Source organism: Falco naumanni, unplaced genomic scaffold (genome assembly GCF_017639655.2).
Source record: "Falco naumanni isolate bFalNau1 unplaced genomic scaffold, bFalNau1.pat scaffold_56_arrow_pat_ctg1, whole genome shotgun sequence".
NCBI lineage: Eukaryota > Metazoa > Chordata > Aves > Falconiformes > Falconidae > Falco > Falco naumanni.
In genome coordinates, this window is record NW_024427555.1 from 56911 (window position 1) to 77051 (window position 20141).

General features: G+C 59.5%; 2 protein-coding genes across 2 annotated transcripts; both read left to right on the plus strand.

Moving 5' to 3' along the window:
- The first annotated feature begins 2620 nt into the window (after window positions 1-2620).
- Window positions 2621-4482, plus strand: NOP10 (NOP10 ribonucleoprotein). Its single transcript, XM_040581623.1, has 3 exons — window positions 2621-2754; window positions 2899-3325; window positions 4122-4482. The coding sequence occupies exons 1-2, from the start codon at window positions 2701-2703 to the stop codon at window positions 3037-3039; spliced, it is 195 nt and encodes a 64-aa protein (XP_040437557.1). The 5' UTR covers window positions 2621-2700; the 3' UTR covers window positions 3040-3325; window positions 4122-4482.
- An 8175-nt stretch (window positions 4483-12657) lies between these two features.
- LOC121082281 (acrosin-like) lies at window positions 12658-15482 on the plus strand. The gene is made up of 4 exons (XM_040581622.1): window positions 12658-12866; window positions 13171-13436; window positions 13722-13867; window positions 14334-15482. Exons 1-4 carry the CDS (start codon window positions 12688-12690, stop codon window positions 14679-14681), a joined length of 939 nt encoding a protein of 312 aa, XP_040437556.1. The 5' UTR covers window positions 12658-12687; the 3' UTR covers window positions 14682-15482.
- Window positions 15483-20141: the final 4659 nt, after the last annotated feature.

The window sequence follows — 20141 nt, forward strand, 5'->3', positions numbered from 1 at the left end:
CCGACCCCCCCGGGCGGGCTGGGGCACTCCCAGGGGTAATTAGCACCAATTCCGGGGTTAATTAGCGCGGGGTTAATTACGGGGGGGCGGGGCGGCCAGCAGCCCCGCCCCCACCCCTCCCCCACCCCCCCGCACACAGACCTGGGGGGGGGGGGGGGGCATCGTCCGCGGGAGGGGGGATGGGCAGCCCCCCCCAGTTCCAAACTGGGAGCCCCCCCAGTATCAGTAGAGCCCCCCCAGTTCCAACTGGGCCTTCTCCCAGTTCAAGCCTAGACCCCCCCCAGTTCCAAACTGGGAGGGGCCCAATTCCAATAGAAACCCCAGTTCCAACAGATCCCTCCCAGTTCTGAACTGGGAGCTCCTTCCAATAGCCCCGCTCCCCCCCCTCCCAGTTCCAGACTGGGAGCCCCCCAGTTCCAATGTGTGAACACCCCAGTTCCAATAGAAACTCCCCAGTTCCAAACTGGGAACCCCCCAGTTCCAATAGAAACTCCCCAGTTCCAGACTGGGAGACCCCCAGTTCCAACAGATCCCTCCCAGTTCTGAACTGGGAGCTCCTTCCAATAGCCCCCCCCCAGTTCCAGACTGGGAGCCCCCCAGTTCCATAGAGCCCCCCAGTTCCAACTAGGAACCCCCCCCAGTTCCAGACTGGGAGCCCCCCAGTTCAAACCTGGGAGCCCACAAGTTCCAGTCAAGGACCCCCCAGTTCCATAGAGCCCCCCAGTTCCATCCAGGAACCCCCCCCAGTTCCAGACTGGGAGCCCCCCAGTTCCATAGAGCCCCCCAGGAGCCCCCCAGTTCCAGACTGGGAGCCCCCCAGTTCCATAGAGCCCCCCAGTTCCATCCAGGAACCCCCCCAGTTCCAGACTGGGAGCCCCCCCAGTTCCAACCAGGAACCCCCCCAGTTCCAGACTGGGAGCCCCCCAGTTCCAATGTCTGAACACCCCAGTTCCAAACTGGGAACCCCCCAGTTCCAATAGAAACTCCCCGGTTCCAGACTGGGAGCCCCCCAGTTCCAATGTCTGAACACCCCAGTTCCAAACTGGGAACCCCCCAGTTCCAATAGAAACTCCCCAGTTCCAGACTGGGAGCCCCCCAGTTCCAACCAGGAAGCCCCCAGTTCCAGAGTGGGAGCCCACCAGTTCCATAGAGCCCACCAGTTCCAGACTGGGAGCCCCCCAGTTCCATAGAGCCCCCCAGGAGCCCCCCAGTTCCAGACTGGGAGCCCCCCCAGTTCCATAGAGCCCCCCAGTTCCATCCAGGAACCCCCCCAGTTCCAGACTGGGAGCCCCCCAGTTCCATAGAGCCCCCCAGGAGCCCCCCAGTTCCAGACTGGGAGCCCCCCAGTTCCACAGAGCCCCCCAGTTCCATCCAGGAACCCCCCCCAGTTCCAGACTGGGAGTCCCCCAGTTCCAACCAGGAACCCCCCCAGTTCCAGCCTGGGAGCCCCCCAGTTCCAATGTCTGAACACTCCAGTTCCAAACTGGGAACCCCCCAGTTCCAATAGAAACTCCCCAGTTCCAGCCAGGGAGCCCCCCAGTTCCAACCAGGAACCCTCCCAGTTCTGAACTGGGAGCCCCTTCCAGTAGCCCCCCCAGTTCCAGCCTGGGAGACCGTCAGTTCCAATGTGTGAACACCCCAGTTCCAAACTGGGAACCCCCCAGTTCCAATAGAAACTCCCCAGTTCCAGACTGGGAGCCTCCCAGTTCCAATGTGTGAACACCCCAGTTCCAAACTGGGAACCCCCCAGTTCCAATAGAAACTCCCCAGTTCCAGACTGGGAACCCCCCCAGTTCCAACCAGGACCCCCCCCCCAGTTCCAGACTGGGAGCCCCCCAGTTCCATAGAGCCCCCCAGGAGACCCCCAGTTCCAGCAGATCCCTCCCAGTTCTGAACTGGGAGCCCCTTCCAGTAGCCCCCCCCCAGTTCCAGACTGGGAGCCCCCCAGTTCCAACTAGGAACCCCCCCCCCAGTTCCAGACTGGGAGCCGCCCCAGTTCCACACTGGGAGACCCCCAGTTCCATAGAGCCCCCCAGTTCCATCCAGGAACCCCCCCAGTTCCAGACTGGGAGCCCCCCCAGTTCCAGCCTAGGGCCCCACCAGTTTAAACCTGGGAGCCCCCCAGTTCCATAGAGCCTCCCAGTTCCAGACTGGGAGCCCCCCAGTTCCATAGAGCTCACCAGTTCCAGACTGGGAGCCCCCCAGTTCCATAGAGCCCCCCAGTTCCAGACTGGGAGCCCCCCAGTTCCAGACTGGGGTCCCACCAGTTTAAACCTGGGAGCCCCCCAGTTCCGCAGAGCCCCCCAGTGCCGGCCCAGGCCCCCCCCAGTTCCAGACTGGGAGCCCCCCCAATTCCATAGAGCCCCCCCAGGAGCCCCCCAGTTCCAGACTGGGAGCCCCCCAGTTCCATGGAGCCCCCCAGTTCCAGACTGGGAGCCCCCCAGTTCCAGTCTAGGGCCCCACCAGTTTAAACCTGGGAGCCCCCCAGTTCCGCAGAGCCCCCCAGTTCCGGCCCAGCCCCCCCCAGTTCCAGACTGGGAGCCCCGGGTGGGGGAGGGGCGGCCTTAGCACCGCGGTACCCGCCGGTCACCGCGCCCCGCCCCCGCCCGCCATGGCGGCGGCTCCGCTTCCCATCGGCCCCCGCGCCGAGGCCACGCCCCCCACTTCCGCCCGCCCTTTCCCGCGCGGGGCCCCGGCGCCATGTTCCTGCAGTGCTACGACACCGAGCGGGGGGAGCGCGTTTATACCCTGAAGGTACCGGGGCCGGGGGGGCCGTGAGGGGCCGTAGCCCCCCGTGAGGGGCCGCGGGGTTCCGGGAGGCCCCGGGAGGTTCCCGGGGGGGGGTTCCAGCCCCTTCGGGGCGCTCCGGGCCGAGCTGACCCTCTCCTTTCCCCGCAGAAGGTGTCCCCCACCGGGCAGCCCACCCGCTCGGCCCACCCTGCGCGTTTCTCCCCGGACGATAAATTCTCCCGGCACCGTATGACGCTGAAACGGCGCTTCGGCGTGTTGCTCACCCAGCAGCCCCGCCACCTGTTGTGACCCGCCGCCCCCCCCCCCAACCCCCGGGGCGGGGGTCCCCGGATGTAATAAATAAAATAATAAAATCGCTGCAATGGAACCGGCTGCGCCGTGATGCTGCTGGGGGGGGGGGGGGGGGGGGGCGGCAGCGCGGCCGCTTCCCGTCAGCCCCGGCCCTTTCCCTTGAGACCCGCTCATTAGCATAGCCGCGCCCCTCGTTAGCATAGCCCCGCCCGCCGCCGCAAAGCCCCGCCCCTGCGGCACCACGCCCCTGCGTCATGACGTCACAGCCCCTCACCTCCCTCAGGTACGCGGCGGAGCGAGCGTTCCCGCCTTTTCGGCGGGCCTGGCAACCGCCTCCCCCCCCCGGGGGGGGTCTGGGGGGGATCTGAGGGGAAATGTATAGCGGGGGGGGGGTCTGAGGGGAAATGTATAGCGGGGGGGGGGGGGGGGATCTGAGGGGAAATGTATAGCGGGGGGGGATCTGAGGGGAAATGTATAGCGGGGGGGGGATCTGAGGGGAAATGTATAGCGGGGGGGGGGGGATCTGAGGGGAAATGTATAGCGGGGGGGGATCTGAGGGGAAATGTATAGCGGGGGGGGATCTGAGGGGAAATGTATAGCGGGGGGGGGGGTCGGAGGGGAAATGTATAGCGGGGGGGGATCTGAGGGGAAATGTATAGCGGGGGGGGGATCTGAGGGGAAATGTATAGCGGGGGGGGGATCTGAGGGGAAATGTATAGCGGGGGGGGGGATCTGAGGGGAAATGTATAGCGGGGGGGGATCTGAGGGGAAATGTATAGCGGGGGGGGGGATCTGAGGGGAAATGTATAGCGGGGGGGGGATCTGAGGGGAAATGTATAGCGGGGGGGGGGTAGTGGGTTAAAATAAGGGGGGGTGGGGGGGGTGGTCGTAGTGAAAAGGGGGGTTTAGCCCTAAATTGGGGGGATGGGCGATGTGGGGTGTGGGGAGTTGTGGGGTTTTGGGTTAAAATGGGGGGTTTGACTCATGTTCCCCGGGGTGTCCCTTGGAGGGGGAGGGGGGGTTTTCCTCCGGGGAGGGGGGGGAGGGTGGAGAAAATCCCGAAAAAGGGCTGATTTCAGCCCAAAGCGGCTGCCTGGGGCTGGGGCAGCCACCACAGCGTCACCCTGGCCCTAAAGCGGCAGCTTTTCCCCTGCAAATGGCACGTTTCCCCCCCCAGGCTGCGCCGAATTTGTAGTTTTTACAGCAAACGTGCCCATTCCGTGAGGGAGCGGGTGGTGGGGTTTAACAAAAATGACCATTTTTTCCCTCCAGGATTGATCTCTTGGCAGCCAGGTGGGTGTTTTTCCTGCGGTGGGTTCCTTCCCCCGACCGGCTTTTTTTTTTTCCCCCACTCAAAAATCCATTTTTCCCCCGCTAAAGCTTGCAGTTTTCCTTCAAAATTCCTTTTTTCCCCGCAAATAAAGGCTGTTGCCACCAAAATGCCTGAGTCTCTCTAGAAATGGTGCGTTTCTCCCCACAAAATGCCTTTTGCCCTGCAAAAAAAAGCTGCTTTTCCCCCAAATGCCGTTTCCCTGCCAAAAAAAAAAGTCATATTTTGCATCCGGAATGCCCGTGACCCCCCCCTCAAATGGCTGTTTTCCCATGAGCGTGTTGGGTTTTTTTCTTTTTTTTTCTTCCCCAAAAAAGGTTTGTATTCCCCCAAAAAGTGTCTGGTTTCTCCCCAGCATGATTCTTCCCCCCTAAATATCTATTTTTTTCCCCCCAGCATGACTCTTTTCCCCTCAAAAATGTCTACTTCCCCCCAAATGTCAGGGTTTTCCCCCAGCATGACTTTTTTCTCTTAAAAAGTCAATTTTCTCCCAAAAGTATTTCTTTTACCCCCAAAAAATGGTTTTGTCCCTTAGCATGACCGTTTCCCCCCCTCCAAAATGTGTTTTTCTCCCAGTATGACTCTCATCCCTTGCAAAATGTCTTTTTTCCCCCCAAAAAAAGTATATTTTCTCCCCAGCATAACTCTCTGCCTCCCAAAGATGTCTATTTTACCCCCAAAAGGTCTATTTTTCCAGCAAAAAAGTCTTAGAATTCTCCCAGAAAGACTATCTTGTGCAGAAAATACCTTATTTTTTCCCCAAAATGTCATATTTTACCCACAGCAGGGCTGTTTTTCCCCCCAAAAATGGCTTGCTCTCATACAAAAAGATCCATTTTCCCCCCAGCAGTGCTGGTTTCCCCAAAAAATGTCCGTTTTCCCCTAAAAACGTTCATTTCCCCCCAAAATGCCTTTAACAACAACAAAGTCCATTTTCCCACATAACTATTTTCCTCAAAAAAAAGTCTTTTTTTTCTAAAAAAAAAGCCTCCATTTTTCCATAAAAGGTCTATTTTTCTCCCACCAGAGCTGTTTTTCCCCCCCCAAAAAAGTCCATTTCCCCCCGAAATACCCATTTTTCCTCAAAATGTCTGTTTTGCTTCCAAAAATGTCTGCTTTTCCCACAAAAATACCCATTTTCCCAAAAAAACTTACATTCCCACCCCCCAATGTCTTACTTTTCCCTCAACAGGGCTGTTTTTCCCAAAAGAATGTTTTTCTTCCAAAACATCTATTTTCCCCCAAAAAATTATCTTTTTCCCCCCAAATTTTCTATTTAAAAAAAAAAAGCACAGTTTTCCAACAAAAAGTCTCATTTCCCCAAAAACATGTCTAATTTTCCCCAGCAGGGCTGTTTTTCACAAAGAAAGTATTTTTTCCAGAAAAAAGTTAGGTTTTCCCACAAAAAAGTCCAATCTTTTCCGAAAATTGTTTTTTTCCCTCAAAAATGTTTGTTTTTACCACAAAAAGCCTGTTTTTCCCAGAAAAGGTCCATTTTTCCCCCAAGAAATGTCTATTTTCCCCCCAACATTTTTTTTTGCCCCCAAAATGTTCATTTTTCCTCAAAACTGTCTTATTTTCCAACCTAAAATGTCTGCTTTTTTCCCAAAAAAGCCCATTATCCCCCCTCCAAGCTTCTATGTTTCCCCCAAAAGCCAATTTTCCCCCCCAAAATGACTTTTTCCCTCAGCAGGGCTGTCCCCCAACCCGCCCTTCACCCCCATGATGTCACTCTCTGCCCCCCCCCCCCCCCCCATCCCCATCCCGTCCTGTCCCGCTGCCCACAGCCGGGGGTGGCGATAAGGGGGGGATGGGAGGCAGGAGGGATAAGCGGGGGGTCAGGTCTGGAATAAGGGGGGGGCTGGGATAAAGGGGAAGGTTGGGGGTAAAGGGGGGGTGTGTGGTAAGGGGAGCTGGTGTGGGATAGGGGGGGATTTTGGTGTAACTGGGGGGAGGGGATGGGATGGGAGGGGGCCCAAAGAACTGAAGATAAGGGGAGGGCTGGAATACGTCGGGGACTGGGGTAATGGGGGGGGGGTTGCGGCTGGGCGCGGGTTCCCCTGCTGCCGTCCGAACCGGCCCTCACGCCGCTTTCAGCCTTTCCGCTTACGAAGAAGTCGTGTCGCCTTGCGGGTTAAGAGTCCACCCGGGATATTTGAAGCTCACGAGTGTCTAATCCAGGTGCTGCTGCGGGCAAACGCACGCGCACACACAGAGGCGAGGGCCGTCACACAGAGGCGAGGGCCGTGTGCGAGGCCAGCACACACCGGGGACAGAGCGTGCCAAGAGGTGAGCATCCCCCACGGCGGTCGCTGTTGGAGAAAACCCCCCTTGTCCCTCTTCCAGCGCTGCCGTTGATGGGAAGGGGAGGTACCGACCCCCAGTGCTGCGCGGCCCCGGGCGGCTGATGCTCCCCACCTCCAGAGCAAAACGCCACGAGCCCTTCCCTGCTCCCAAACCTGGGGGGACATGTCCCCTCCTTTCCCTTACGCCACCCCCACGGCTTGGGAGTTGCTTTCCCCAGCCCCCTTTTGCCCCCAGCCCCCTTTTGCCCCCGGTCCCCTCACCGTCAGATGGGGGAAAAGCCCCGCTGTGTGCTGGGACCCCTCTCAAGTTGTGTTGTGAGTGGAGAGGTACCGGGCAGGGAAACTGCCGTCCCTGGAAGCAGCGGGGCAGGGGGAACCGGGGGTGTCGCAGCTGGGGAGGTGTCGCTGTGTGCACAGGGGATGCTGGGGGGGGGGGGGAGAGCATGACACAAGCCCCCAGACCTCCTGCACACACAGTGACAGACCCCGTCTTTGCCCACCCAGCTGCGTTCCCCAGGGATCCACTCGGCGGAGAGGTTTCCCTCGGTGGGTTTGGGTTTTCAGGGAAAAAATGGGTGCTAAAGGACCACTGTGGGGGTGCCCAGGTACATCCGTCGGGATTTGGGGTCCCCCCCAGTGCCACCTGCACTGGGATAACTGGGAGCACTCGGGGCAAAGCAGCAGGCGTCAGAGCAGGGCCGGCAAAGGACCGTCCTGCACCCCAGGGCTGGGGGCTCAGGCATCGATGGGCTTCAAAGCCCCCCCAGGACCCACGGCGTGTGCAGGATACGGCCCAGCTGGGGCCGATGCCTTTGGTGCTCATGGCCCCCGGCTCAGCCCCTCTCCCACCCTCTGCCCCATTTGCTGATGCTGGGACCCAGCTGCACCCTACGAACACCCCCCCCCCCCCCCACCTCCTATAGACGCGAGCCCCCCACCTCCCACCCCTCCTTGGGTGCTGCCTGCACCACCGAAGCGGGTGAGTAGCCCCAGCTGGAGCCTTTTTTTTTCCTTGGAGGTTGTGCCGTCCCTGGGGGGCACGCCAGCACCGCCGCTGTGCCTGGAGCCCCCCAGCCCTCGCTGGCCTCTCCAGGCTGGGCTGAGACTCCGCGCAGCTTCCTGGGGCTGCCGGCACCTCCCGTCCCCACCGGTGCTGCTGTGGCATGGTGGGGCTCGCTCCCAGTCTTGGTGCCCCGCCGGGATCGTCCTCCCGGCGAAGAGAAAAGGCCGGGACAGCTGGTGTTAAGCAAATGATTTTGTTTCTTACGTTATTTTTGAATGAAAAGCGAAACCCCAGAAAACTTCAAGCGGCTGCGTTTCGAAGGAAACGGCACCACGGCCGCGCGCCAGCCACCCCCCTGGGCTGAGGCCGGACGCGATGCTGGAGCGGGGGGACAGAGCTCTGAGCTTCTTGGGGGGGGCGTTTGCCAGGCGAACGTGAAACACCGGTTTAAAAAAAACCAGCCCGGCGGAGTAACGCGGTACAGTGCTGCGTTATCACCGAGCGCATCGGCTGAGGGGCGTGAAGCCCCTGGCAGGTGTCTGCGTGGCCCCTCGTTCTCAGCCAGGATGGCACGGCGCTCTTCACGCCGGAAGCCCGTGCTCAGAGCGTGAGCCGTGTTGCTCTTCGCTGCCCTCCCAACTGCTCGTCGGCCCTGCCAGCAGCAAGGGCAGCAGCGCTCGCGGGATGCTCTGGCCCCGCTCAGGCTGGCGTTCGCTGGGCTGCGTTTGGGTAAGAGAGCGTGGCACGAGGGCACCGGCGAGCAGAGGGTGGCGCGGGTGCCCCCTGGGCCGTGCCCAGGAGCACAGCCCGAGTTCTCCCGCGGCCCCGCTCCGAACCCCGCCCCGAGTGGAAGCTGAAGGCAGCTGGCTGAGCTGGAGCCAGGAGCCGCTCACGTCTCGGGCTCCCTCCACTGCTTTAGGCCAACCGGTACCCTGTGTTCCCGGGGCCCCCGAAGGTCACGTGCAGACGGCGGCTCGGGGCCGGTGTGACGTGCGGAATTAAAGTCCGTAACTCGGGGTAAGTTATAAAGCGGGGTGTTTATTGCGGCGCCGGGTGTAAGGGGGGTCGCTCCTCCTGACTTGCACACGTAGTTGCGCTCACAACACATATTTACGCGGTGAAGTTGGTTAGTTCTGCCCAGAGCCTACACCTACTAACTAATTATGGGTTAGTTGCTTTCTCGCTTCAATTCAAAGGTGCAGTTCATTTTAAATTGACTGGGCATGCTCCCCGAGCGGGGGGATTCCCTCTCTTGGGGGGGGGGGGGCGGGGCATTTGAGTAGGAGATCGTGATCTCCCACTACCACAGTGATTCTATCCTAGTGGTGCGGATAATCTCAAAATTTTACTGAATCTTCCTGTATTTTGTGTTTATGTAACGGCCGGTTATAAGAAGATTTTGATTCTAAGGAGTTAACCTTCATGATCGAATTGCGTTAACACTTGCTAACCAATGACGTTTGCGTCGCTGCGTCAGAGTTAGGACCGTACAAAGCGATGGCTTCAGCTGTGCAGTGTCAGTGTCTAAGGCTCTGCCGTCGCTTCAAGAGGGGACATAGCAAAGGTGTTACGAATCCCCCCTTCCCGCACGGCTTTGCTTAACCCTTTAACAGCCCCATATCGCACAGGCTGCCGCTCTGCAGGTTGATTTGGCTGACAAAACGCTGAACGTGCCATAGCGACTCCCAAAACCCCTCGCTTCAGCGCTTGCCGCTTGCATTCCTGCCAGCAATCCCTCAGACCCCCTTTCGCCCTCCCCGAAAGTACAGTCAATACTCTGGGGGAGGGGAAAATGTCTAGCTCCTTTTCCGGATCTATAGGACCTGGATCAAAAGGTTTATCAGTGTCAATGGCATCGTTGTACGAGTTGTCCTGTTCCCGTGCTTGGTCCCGCGCCGTGAGGGTCGCTGCAATCAGTGACAGGAGCTTTGGGGGCAGAGGAGGTGTGGATGGAATCACCATCGTTGACGGTGTCTTGAGAAGAGTCGCCGCGCTGTCGGTGGGATTTACAGCTTCCTCTGGTTTAGCACCATTAGCAGAATCAGTCCCCACTTGGCAAAGAGTAGTCAGAATTTGCCACCGAGGTGCTAAATGCGTTCCTGATGCGGAGCCCCCCTCCGCGGCAGCAGCATCCAACCGTCTGCTGACCGCTTTCATTTCTTCCAAAGTCTCTAAAAATCAACCTCCGCAATGTGGAGGATTTTGCACTTTAGAGCCTGAACTAATGTCCTCCCGCAGTGCCCCGCCAGTCTTTTCCCGCGTGACTAGTTCAAAGTCTGCACTCACTGAGGGGATTAATCCACGCTGCCGCGCCCACGACAGCACCTTCTTCAGGCTTCCCTCGTCGTAGAGAGGATATGCTGGAGGAGCTTAAACGCTGCCGCTTCTTCTTTGCTGAGTGTGGGCCCCGCCTCCTCGCCAACTGCTCTCACCTGATCGGGGCAAGATTCCAAAGTTTCACAGCTGTGTCTTCCAGGCACCGGGGCAGCGTCTGCTACGGCCCGATTCTTCCGCACCCTTTGAGCCGTCTCTGCGCTCCTGGAAGCATCGACGAGAGGGTCCTCGTTCAGGCGCCACTTGTTGACGCAGAAGGCTCTCGAACACAACTTACATGATCAATATGATCAAGTTAGTGCCATTTTATTAAAAGGCTTACGGCGGTTTATACTCTTAACAAAAGATACGTGCCTGCGTGATTATTCAAAGGTGATATAAAAAAAAAACCTTTTTGTTCACACATGCTCTAGGCATCTGTGATTGGTTCTGGCATGGCGTCCACACGCTGCTCTCTTGTCGTGTATATATCCGGCTTTCACATCTTAGTACGTCACTTCCCAGTCCCAACTTCTTTATCTTCTTGCCGCGTACACGGTTTAGCGATCTCCTTGCTGTTGTACACAGTTTCTGTGTCCCTCTTGGCCTTGCATATGTCCTTCACAACAGCTACAACTTGCTACGACTTCGGCCTGCTCGACCCGCTATTACAACGAAGTTACCTGGTCTGGATCGCTCATAATATGCCCGTTGTCTTCCGGCCACTCCACAATCCCCCCTTCTCTCCGTTGGCCGTGCTTATACGTGCCCCTCATCTTCCCCGAGTCCTGCCTTTCTCAGCCCTGCTCTCCTCCCAGAGACGGGGCCAACCCCGCTTATTTTTACCCCCTTTGCCCCATCTGTCAACACACGTGGCCTTCGGGTGGTCACCTTGGACTTGCGTGCCATTGCTGACGGGCTTGCCTGGGAACCCTGTCCCTGCCAGAGTCCTCTCCTCCAAACGACCCCAAGCTCTTCCTTCAACCATCTGTGAAATGTGGCCACCTCTGACGGCATTCCCCGCTAACCGCCTGCCAACCGCGGTGCTGGAAGAGCAGCGTATCCCCAGCAGACAAGGTGTCTTCTCCAAGGCCGCCTTCTGCCTGCTCTCCGCATGGGAACCGGCAGCCGGTCCCCTCTCAAAAGACAAAGCGGCCTCGAGCCCGCTGGCTCGGAGGCCAGTTCTGGGGCCTCGAGCGCCTTGAGAGCAGCTCTTAAACTTCCAGGCAGAGCCTGCCCGCTCCTCCTCCTCGCGACCCGGTTGCTCCCTCCGCTGTGCGCCTTACGCCTCGCCCCACAAGCCAGGACGGCAGCAGGGAGCTGCCGCACCTCTCGCAAGCTTTGAGGCTGCCGTCCTTCAAGCCGCTGCCCTCCATGCTCCAGGGACTGAGCCCTGCTGCGCAAATGCAACGCGTGCCTGGCTCCTGCTTCTCTGCTGCACTCCGGCGGGTGAGCAAGGCCGCGGCAGAAGGCAGACTCCTGAGACGAGGCTGATGCAGGGTTTACCAAAGCCGCGGGCAGCAATGGCACGCAGGGCTGAGAGCAGGAGCATCCTTCTCTCTCCAGAGCTTCACGCTGCTTGTCCTTGCCGCAAGTGGGTGCTCAGCGTGCGCCCGGAACTGCAATCGTAGGCGGCGCGGACACGGAGCCTGCCAGAGGGCATTGCTGTGGCCGACGGAGCCAGCGAGGACTGCGCTGCGCCTGCGTTTCGCTGCGCTTTGTGCCCCAAGGTTGACACTGCTGGGGTGCGCGTGGCTTATTTGGCTTGCCCAGCACTGTGGCCGGCCGCAGCCGTAAGAGACGTTGGCGCTTGGACACCCAGGCATGCGCGTGCTGCCTGCACCAGCACCGTTCTCTGGCGTCTCTTTATTGGGAGGGACCCGGTGGCACAGGGCTGCAGGGAGCGGCAGGGAACTTCCCGAAGAGGCTGCGATGCCGCGCGGGGTGTCGTCCTGTGAGCTGTCAGCAGGCAGAGCTGGGAGCCGGGGCCTGCCCGCCCCCATCGCGCAAGCGGGGCGTTCCGCGGGGCTCTGTCGGGGTGTGCGATCCCAGCTTCCGCCTCCGCTCCTGCTTGGAACCCCTCCTGTTGCCCCCGCCCCTCCCCCAAAGCCACCACGCCCAGCGCCCGGAACCAGGCACACTGTGACATCAGCCCCGCGTCCAAGGGAACCCCTGGCGAACCCCTGGCAACGGGGATGCTGCAGTACGGCAGCCACACTGGTGGCGACAAGCCCTCGTCCTTGCAGCCGCCACATGTCGCTGGCAGCGATGGACTTCCTGCTGGACTTTCTGCGTCTCCTCCTTGTCCTGCTGGCCGTGTGCTGCCCTGTGCACGGCACATGGGGCAGCTGCGGGTAAGTGGCCCCAGGCTCTGGGAGGGAGTTGGGGCGACCCTTGTGGGCTTGTCTGGAGGGGGCCTGCTTGTCCCCCGTGGCCACGCCGGAGGTTCTTGAAGGCCGTGCGGGAGGCTCAGCGCCTTGCCGGCTCCCAGGCCGCCGGCACAACTCGTCTGCGGGCTGAAGCAGAAAGCGGGGCGAGGGGGGCGGGTTTTGGCCCCACGGGTTTCCTCGGCCCTTCTGGCCGTGCCTTGTGGGGGGGGGGGAAGGTGGCTGGCCTTCAGCCGCAACGGCGCAAGCCCTCCAGCAGCACAGTAAGGAGTTTCTGTTTACAGAGGGAGCTGCGGGCTTCGGCCCATGGCTTTTCAGTACAGCAAGTCGCGTATCGTGGGCGGCACGGATGCCCTGCCGGGGGCCTGGCCCTGGATTGTCAGCATTGAGGCTCCCTTGGAAGGAGGCACGGCGCACATCTGCGGGGGCTCCCTCATCAGCCCGCAGTGGGTCCTCACCTCAGCCCAGTGCTTCATCGAGGCCAGGTAAGGAGGACCAGGGGTCGGGGCTAGTCCCGCAGCTCTGGCAGGTGCTGTTGCCCAGCAGCACGCCCAGTGCCCGGGCACTCCGGAGCCCCGCCGAGAGGCTGCTCAGGAGACGGCTGGGCTCGTGCCGCTGCTTCCCAGCAGCCTCCCGCGGGACACTGCTTGAGCCCAAGGCACGCCAGGGCCAGTCGCAGCCTCCCTCGCGCTGCTCGCCTCTCTCCCTCGGCGAGCAGAAGGCAGGGCAAGTGCCGGGCTGCCGCGGCACGTGGCTGCGCTCCCCCTGAGCCTTCCGTCTGCCTTCCAGGTACATCACCGCCTTGCGAGTGGTGGTCGGTGTCACCCACCTGACTCAGCTGGGCCCCGAGGCCCAGGTACGCAAAATCAAGCGGATGCTGGTTCACCAGCACTACAGTAGCGTCACGCAGAGGAACGACATCGCCTTGCTGGAGCTGGACCAGCCTGTCCAGTGCAACGACTACGTACAGCTTGCCTGCGTGCCCGACGCCTCGCTGAGAGTCTCGGAGCTGACAGAGTGCTACATCAGTGGCTGGGGTGCCAAGACTGCAAGATGTGAGTTCCCCAAATGTAGTCATGTTGCGAGGGCAAGCTTGGCCAGCTTGGGGAGGCAGGCTGCGCTTCCTGACGGCAGAGGCGAAAGCCAGAGTCGGGCTGCGGGGACGTGTGCCTCTTAGAGAGACGGGGCTAACCACTGACCCAGAGCAAGGCAGAAAGGGAGGAACGGTCCAGCGCCTCCCCACATGCAAAGCCAAGCCCGGGGGGAGGGCTTCAGTCACGCAGGGAAGGAGAACTGGCATTGAGCTGCTGGGTGTTTGTTCCTTTCTGCGCTCTCCACAGCTGGAGGATCGGTATACATGCTGCAGGAGGCCCAGGTCCGCCTCATCGATACCGGGGTCTGTAACAGCAGCGGCTGGTACAAAGGGGCCATCCACAGCCACAACATCTGTGCCGGCTATCCGCAGGGCGGCATCGACACCTGCCAGGTAGGAGCGTGCTACAAGCCAAGCCCCGGCAGCGCAGGCAGCCCCGCCACAACCGCCCAAACCTGCGCCGTCGCGGGCTTTTCCCGGCCTCTCACACTCCCGCTGCTGTGCCCCCACCGCTGAGGGCCTTACCCCCCCTTCCCCACGGGCAGGCCTTTGCCCAGGGCCTGCCCGCCTTGTCCCAGAGGCCTGGCCCTATGTCCACAAAGCCCACCCAGTGCCCTTGGCAGCCCAGGGCTTCGCCATCGCGAGCCTGCAACGTCCTTCTGCAGCACCTGCAGGACAACAGTGCCGCGGTGAGAGCGAGCCCTGCCTCACAGGCCCACCGCCCCCTGCCCGGCAAGCTTCTACACAGCTTGGCTGGCCACTGAACGCAGCTCTGGAAGTGCCGTGAGAGGGAAGGAGCCAGCCACCGGGCTGACGGTGGCCACCCAACAACCCCTCCATCCTCTCTCCCGCGCTGCAGGGGGACAGCGGTGGGCCTCTCGTGTGCCAAGACAAGAACGCCGACTACTTCTGGCTTGTTGGTGTGACCAGCTGGGGGATGGGCTGTGCGAGAGCAAGGAAGCCCGGAGTCTACACCTCCACCCAGCACTTCTACGACTGGATCGTGGAACAGACGGGCCTGCACCCAGTAGTAACCACTACTGCAAGGCCACAGCCGGTCTTCACCTCCACCCCCGTTCAGAGGCCAAGGCCAACACCAACAGAAGCGGGAAGGCTTACACCTTGCCTATCTCCAGTCCAGAAGCTGCGGAATTTGCTTGCTCGGCTGCCAGAGTTTGTGCGGTTCCTAAAGGGAGAAGAGGTTTGAGCAGCAGGACAAAGAGGATCCAGGGCTGGCTGCAGCGCGCCACCACCATTTCCCGCTGGGGCAATGCCTGCTGATGCAGAGGCGGCCTCAGTGTCAAAGGCCTGCTCTGTCCTGCCCGCGCTCCTCTCAACGGAAGAGCTCAGCTGGCTGAGTTCCTGCAATAAAGCGTTTCAGTTCCGTGGCTAGCCACGCGCCAGTCCTCTTCAGTCTCGTGTGCAAGGCCGGGACTTCCACGCCCGGCGCCTGCCCAGGGAGGCAGGCTGCAGGCAGACAAGTCGGGCGCCAAGGGCCACAGCAAAGGGCTGAAGCTCTGCCTGCTCAGCAAGAAGGATGAGGGTGCAGTGGAACTAGGGAAGGCAGGTCATCGTGGGTCTCGGGGCCTTGGCGATGGCAGTTGGAAGCACAGAATGCCCTGGGCCCGCTCCTGGTGGGATCCCTGTGTGCGTCTGTATGAGGCGCAGGCGAACTTGAACGTGGACCCTCAGGGCCCGGCAAGCACAGATCTAGAAAGACCCAAGGCTTGTACCAGGGACTGGTGAGGCAGCCTTGGCTCTGAGCCCCAGATATGACATGGACTTGATTTCTAGACTGTTATCTGAGGCATCTATGAACACGCTGTGCTTATGAATCCAGGGAGTGAGGCTGTGTTTCTGTTTCAGTAGAACATGCCATCTTGATCCTCTGGAAATGCAGGAAGGGCCTGGACTGCATTCACGTGGATGTGAGCAGTGGTCACATCTGCAGGGATGCTTGTCAAGGTATTGCTTTGTCTGTGTCAATCTGTTTTGCCCTTCACATTCATTGCGGCACCGTCTCTCTGTGTATGTGCGTGTCTGGCTCTTTGGAATGCAGCTGCACGCATGTGGGAAGATCTGCCTAGGAGCAGCCCCCCAGGTGCCCACCTCATTCACATCTACCAGACCTGAAAGGAGAAATCCCACAGTGCTCGGAAGCCTGCCGGCTCTGGCTGCTCCGTAACAGAGTGGGCCATGAAACCCAAAGCAGCTCTGCAGCAGAGACCACCGGGTGGGCAGGGAGGCGGCACTGGCTGTGTCATCTAAACTCCCAAATAAGGGGGCTCTGAGTGAGTGCTTAAGTCTCATTTAGTGTTGAACTGTCTGCGAAAGACTTGCGTGCGCAAAGGCGAGGCCAACCTGACCCCCTGTAAAGGTGTCAAAACTTGATGACTGAAGGGACTTCGAATTAAGGGATTCGGCCTTGGGAAGGACAGGAGAGAAAGAACAGGTGGTGAAAAGAGCGGCTCTCGTCACCAGTGACATCACAGTGGCACCACGAAGCCCCGCTGGCCGCGGGCGTACTCCCTGGATACCATCCGGCCCCAGCCCGCAGCGGGAGGGTGGCCATCCCGCAGCAGCACGGGCCCCGCATCACCGCCACCATGTGCCAGCGGGGCTGCTGGGCACTGCCCCCATGCAGGAGACAGAACAGGAGCCCCCGGGCCAGCTGCCGGCGCTGACGGTGCAGTGGCACAGGGGCAGAGGTGCTGCTGGCGTTGCCAGCGGCGTCGGTAACGGCGCTGGTGCCGGCTGGCCCCACAGCCGAGGGCTGGGAGCAGCGGTGGCTGCAGCCGCTCGGCGCTGGCGAGATGGAGATGTGCTGGCACATGGAGATGGGCTGGACCGGTTGCCGTCCTCTGGCCCAAATGCACTTGCACGCTTCCGCTCAAGTTGCCTGCCTGTGTCCGTGTGTGTTCTTTTTCCTCTCAAATCACACGCTGATCTTTCCCCAGAGGGATTCTAGTCCTTAGATTTCCTCCTCTTCTTTGTCCTCTTCCACGCTCTCGTCCTCTCGGGGAAACTCCTCCCCGAGATGAGCTTTGGATTTGGGCTCTGCCGTTACCTTCACGGGCGTAAGAGGCTGAACTTGGGGAAATGAGTGTGTGCCCGATTAGCTGTCAAATCGGAGCAGGAGAAGGAGCAGGAAAAGCAAATCTTCAACACACCTTCCGGCCAGCCCTCGCTTCTACTGGGCTTAACTTTACTCCCGATTTCCCCGTCTCCTCCCCGCAGGGGGATGGGGAACGGCAGCTGCGGTCACTTGATCACACAGTTGTTTCTTCTTCTTTCTCCTCCTTTTCCTCCTCCTCCCCAGACCCTGCCACACAAACCCATCGTGTTTTGGTTCCCTGTAGCTCTCCATCCTACTCTTCTGTCCTGCTCCCTCTTCCCTTCTGTCTTTCTCTCTCATTCTGCTGCTCCCTTCTCTTTTACTCTCTCCACTTCTGTCCTGCTCCTTTTCCCCTTTTCTCCATCCTCCGTCTCCCGTCCTGCAGAGGAACGACCTTCTTTTCCTTGTTGAGAGTTAGGGGTTGCTTTTTCCGAGAATTCTGCCCGTCTGTTCAACAGCCATCGATCTGCTGCACGCTTTTCCCTCGAGGAGGAAGGACCGCGTCTCAGTCTTGACGTTGCTCTCTCTGTCGTAGGAAAAAAACGTCTCGCCGTAAGGCTCCGGCGCTTCCAAACGGCGGCTTGGTGGTCTGCGTAATGTATCTGCAGTCCCGTCTCAGGGAGCACGTTAATGGTGTTACAAACTACAAATGAGGTAGCGTCCTGCCCTGGGAAGACAGTGCGTTGGAGTTTGAAACCTTTGGGTAGGACGGAAGGAGGTTGCCACCCTGGGTCAGCGGTGAGTGCTGGCACGTATCGTCTGATCCAGAGCCGATGTCTGTCACCGCTTTGGCTCGAGAATTGCTCCGAGACCCAGGGAGCTCCGGATCCCTTCAGCTGCAGCCTTGGCGCTTTTCCAAGCAGCGGAATAAAATTCCTGTCGCAGGCTCTAAGGCACAGTTTGAGCTAAAGAACAGCCGGGGAAGGGATTTTAGCCCAAGCCCAAGCGGGCAAAAGGAGACGACGTTAGTCCTGCTGCCTGCAGGTGGGTGGGAAAATCACCCTGAGGTGGGGGGAACTCGAGGAAATTGCGTCCTAACGGAAGCGTAGTATTACGGAAAGCTTTTTTAGGGTAAAACACAGCTACGGCCTCCGGGATGGTTGGCACGCACAGAATCCGTATCACCACAGCTCCCGAAGCAACACCTCCTGGCCGCTCAGCGCACGCGGAGAGCGGTGACGGAGGACGGTGCGGAGTGGGGACACCGCGGCCGGGCTGCCGCGCTCCCTGCAGGAACGGGAACCGGACCGGCACCACGCAGCTGATCAGCTGCGCGCCAGCTGGCACGCGAGGAATCTGTGGCTGAGCCAACCGTTACGGGTGAAATGACTTTCCTCAGCTGAAGTGATCGCGTTGTAATGCCAACGCGCACCTCCCCCTCAAAGCTGCCCGCCTCCGAGGTACTACCGCACCTGACTGGGCACACACCACCAGTTAGTAACAGCAAAACGCATGAGCGAAGTCACTCAAGCTCCGCCTAAATGCGATGGAAACCGGACCGGTCTGAAACAAGTCCAAACGCGGGGCCCCTCGTTTGGGGGTGGGGGCGGGGAAGGGAATTGTCTAAACTCCAGGATTACCCAACTCTTGCTTCAGCGTTCACAAAGCTGGGCCAAGCTGACTCGCTCTCTGCAGCCGTTGTGCAGGGACTTCTCGCCCAGGCAGGCAGCCTCGGGGGAGGGTGAGAGACAAAGAACAGGCCGTGAGAGCAATGCCGTTACCCGACCTTATGCAGAAAGAAACCTGCAAGTGAGGAAAGTTCCGGCTACGAGAGGAAACGGGACGATAAGGCGTTGCGATCCGCTGACACCAACGGAAAATCAGTTGAAAATAAGACAAAGATAACCGCCTTATTCTTAGCGGGAGATCACAACCTCCACCTCAAACAGCCCCCCCAAAGGAGGGCAAAACCCCGCCCGAGGAGCACGCGTAGTCAGCAGAGAACTTCAGCGGTGCTGTCTGGGGCTACGTCCTAATTTGTATGAGAAGCCAGAAACTTGTAACTAATCCTGTGCGTGAAAATGAATACGCGACGTACTATGAAGCATAAAAAGTGGACAGATGAAGGGAGAAATTAGGGAAGGCTCCATCGGAACTTCCGGGATCCGTCGATGGGCCGAACCTGTCTTCTCCCCCGTAGGGACGCCTGTCGGGTAAGAACTTTGTTTTATGCACGCTGAATAACTAGCTCACGCTACGGCTGTTATTAGCGATTGTAATTTAGTTGTATGTGGTTTAGTTGTACGTAATTCAAAGCTTGATTTGCAGGCAGGCCCTATCACTGGCAATCACCAACCCGAATTTGTCAGAATTTCCTATTAATAAAGAGTGTTATTCCGTGAACTGTTGGTGTGAGTCCTTTGTGGGCACTGGCGCGAGACACGCGACGCGAGACACGACACGAGACACGCGACGCGTGAGACACGCGATGCGCGAGACACGCGATGCAAGACGCGACACGAGACACGCGACGCGACGTGAGACACGTGACGTGTGAAACTCGCGATGTGAGACACGCGATGTGTGAAACACGCGATGTGAGACACACAAAGTGTGAAACGCGGTGTGAGACACACGACGTGTGAAACAGGCGATGTGAGACACGCGACGTGTGAAACAGGCGATGTGAGACACGCGACGTGTGAAACACGCGATGTGAGACACGCGACGTGTGAAACACGCGGTGTGAGACACGCGACGTGTGAAACAGGCGGTGTGAGACACGCGACGTGTGAAACGCGATGTGAGACACGCGATGTGTGAAACACGCGATGTGAGACATGCGATGTGAGACACGCGATGTGTGAAACACGCGACGTGTGAGACACGCGATGTGAGACACGCGACGTGTGAAACACGCGATGTGAGACACGCGATGTGTGAAACACGCGATGTGAGACACGCGATGTGAGACACACGATGTGTGAAACACGCGATGTGAGACGCGACGTGTGAAACACGCGATGTGAGACACGCGATGTGTGAAACACGCGATGTGAGACAGGCGATGTGAGACACATGATGTGTGAAACACGCAATGTGAGACACGCGATGTGAGACACGTGACGTGTGAAACACGCGATGTGAGACACGCGATGTGTGAAACACGCGATGTGAGACGCGACGTGTGAAACACGCGATGTGAGACACGCGATGTGTGAAACACGCGATGTGAGACAGGCGATGTGAGACACGATATGTGAAACACGCAATGTGAGACACGCGATGTGAGACACGCGACGTGTGAAACACGCGATGTGAGACACGCGATGTGTGAAACAGGCGATGTGAGACACGCGATGTGAGACACGTGATGTGTGAAACACGCAACATGTGAGACACGCGATGTGAGACACGCGATGTGAGACACACGATGTGTGAAACACGCGACGTGAGACACGTGACGTGCGAAACAGGCGATGCGAGACCGGCGGGAGTGGGCAAAGGGCGGCTCCTGCGGTCGGGCGCTGGGATCTGGGCTGAGATCCCGGCCGGGCTCGCCCAACGAATGCTCAGCACAGGGTCCGTGGAGCGCTGCCGCCATCTAGCGAC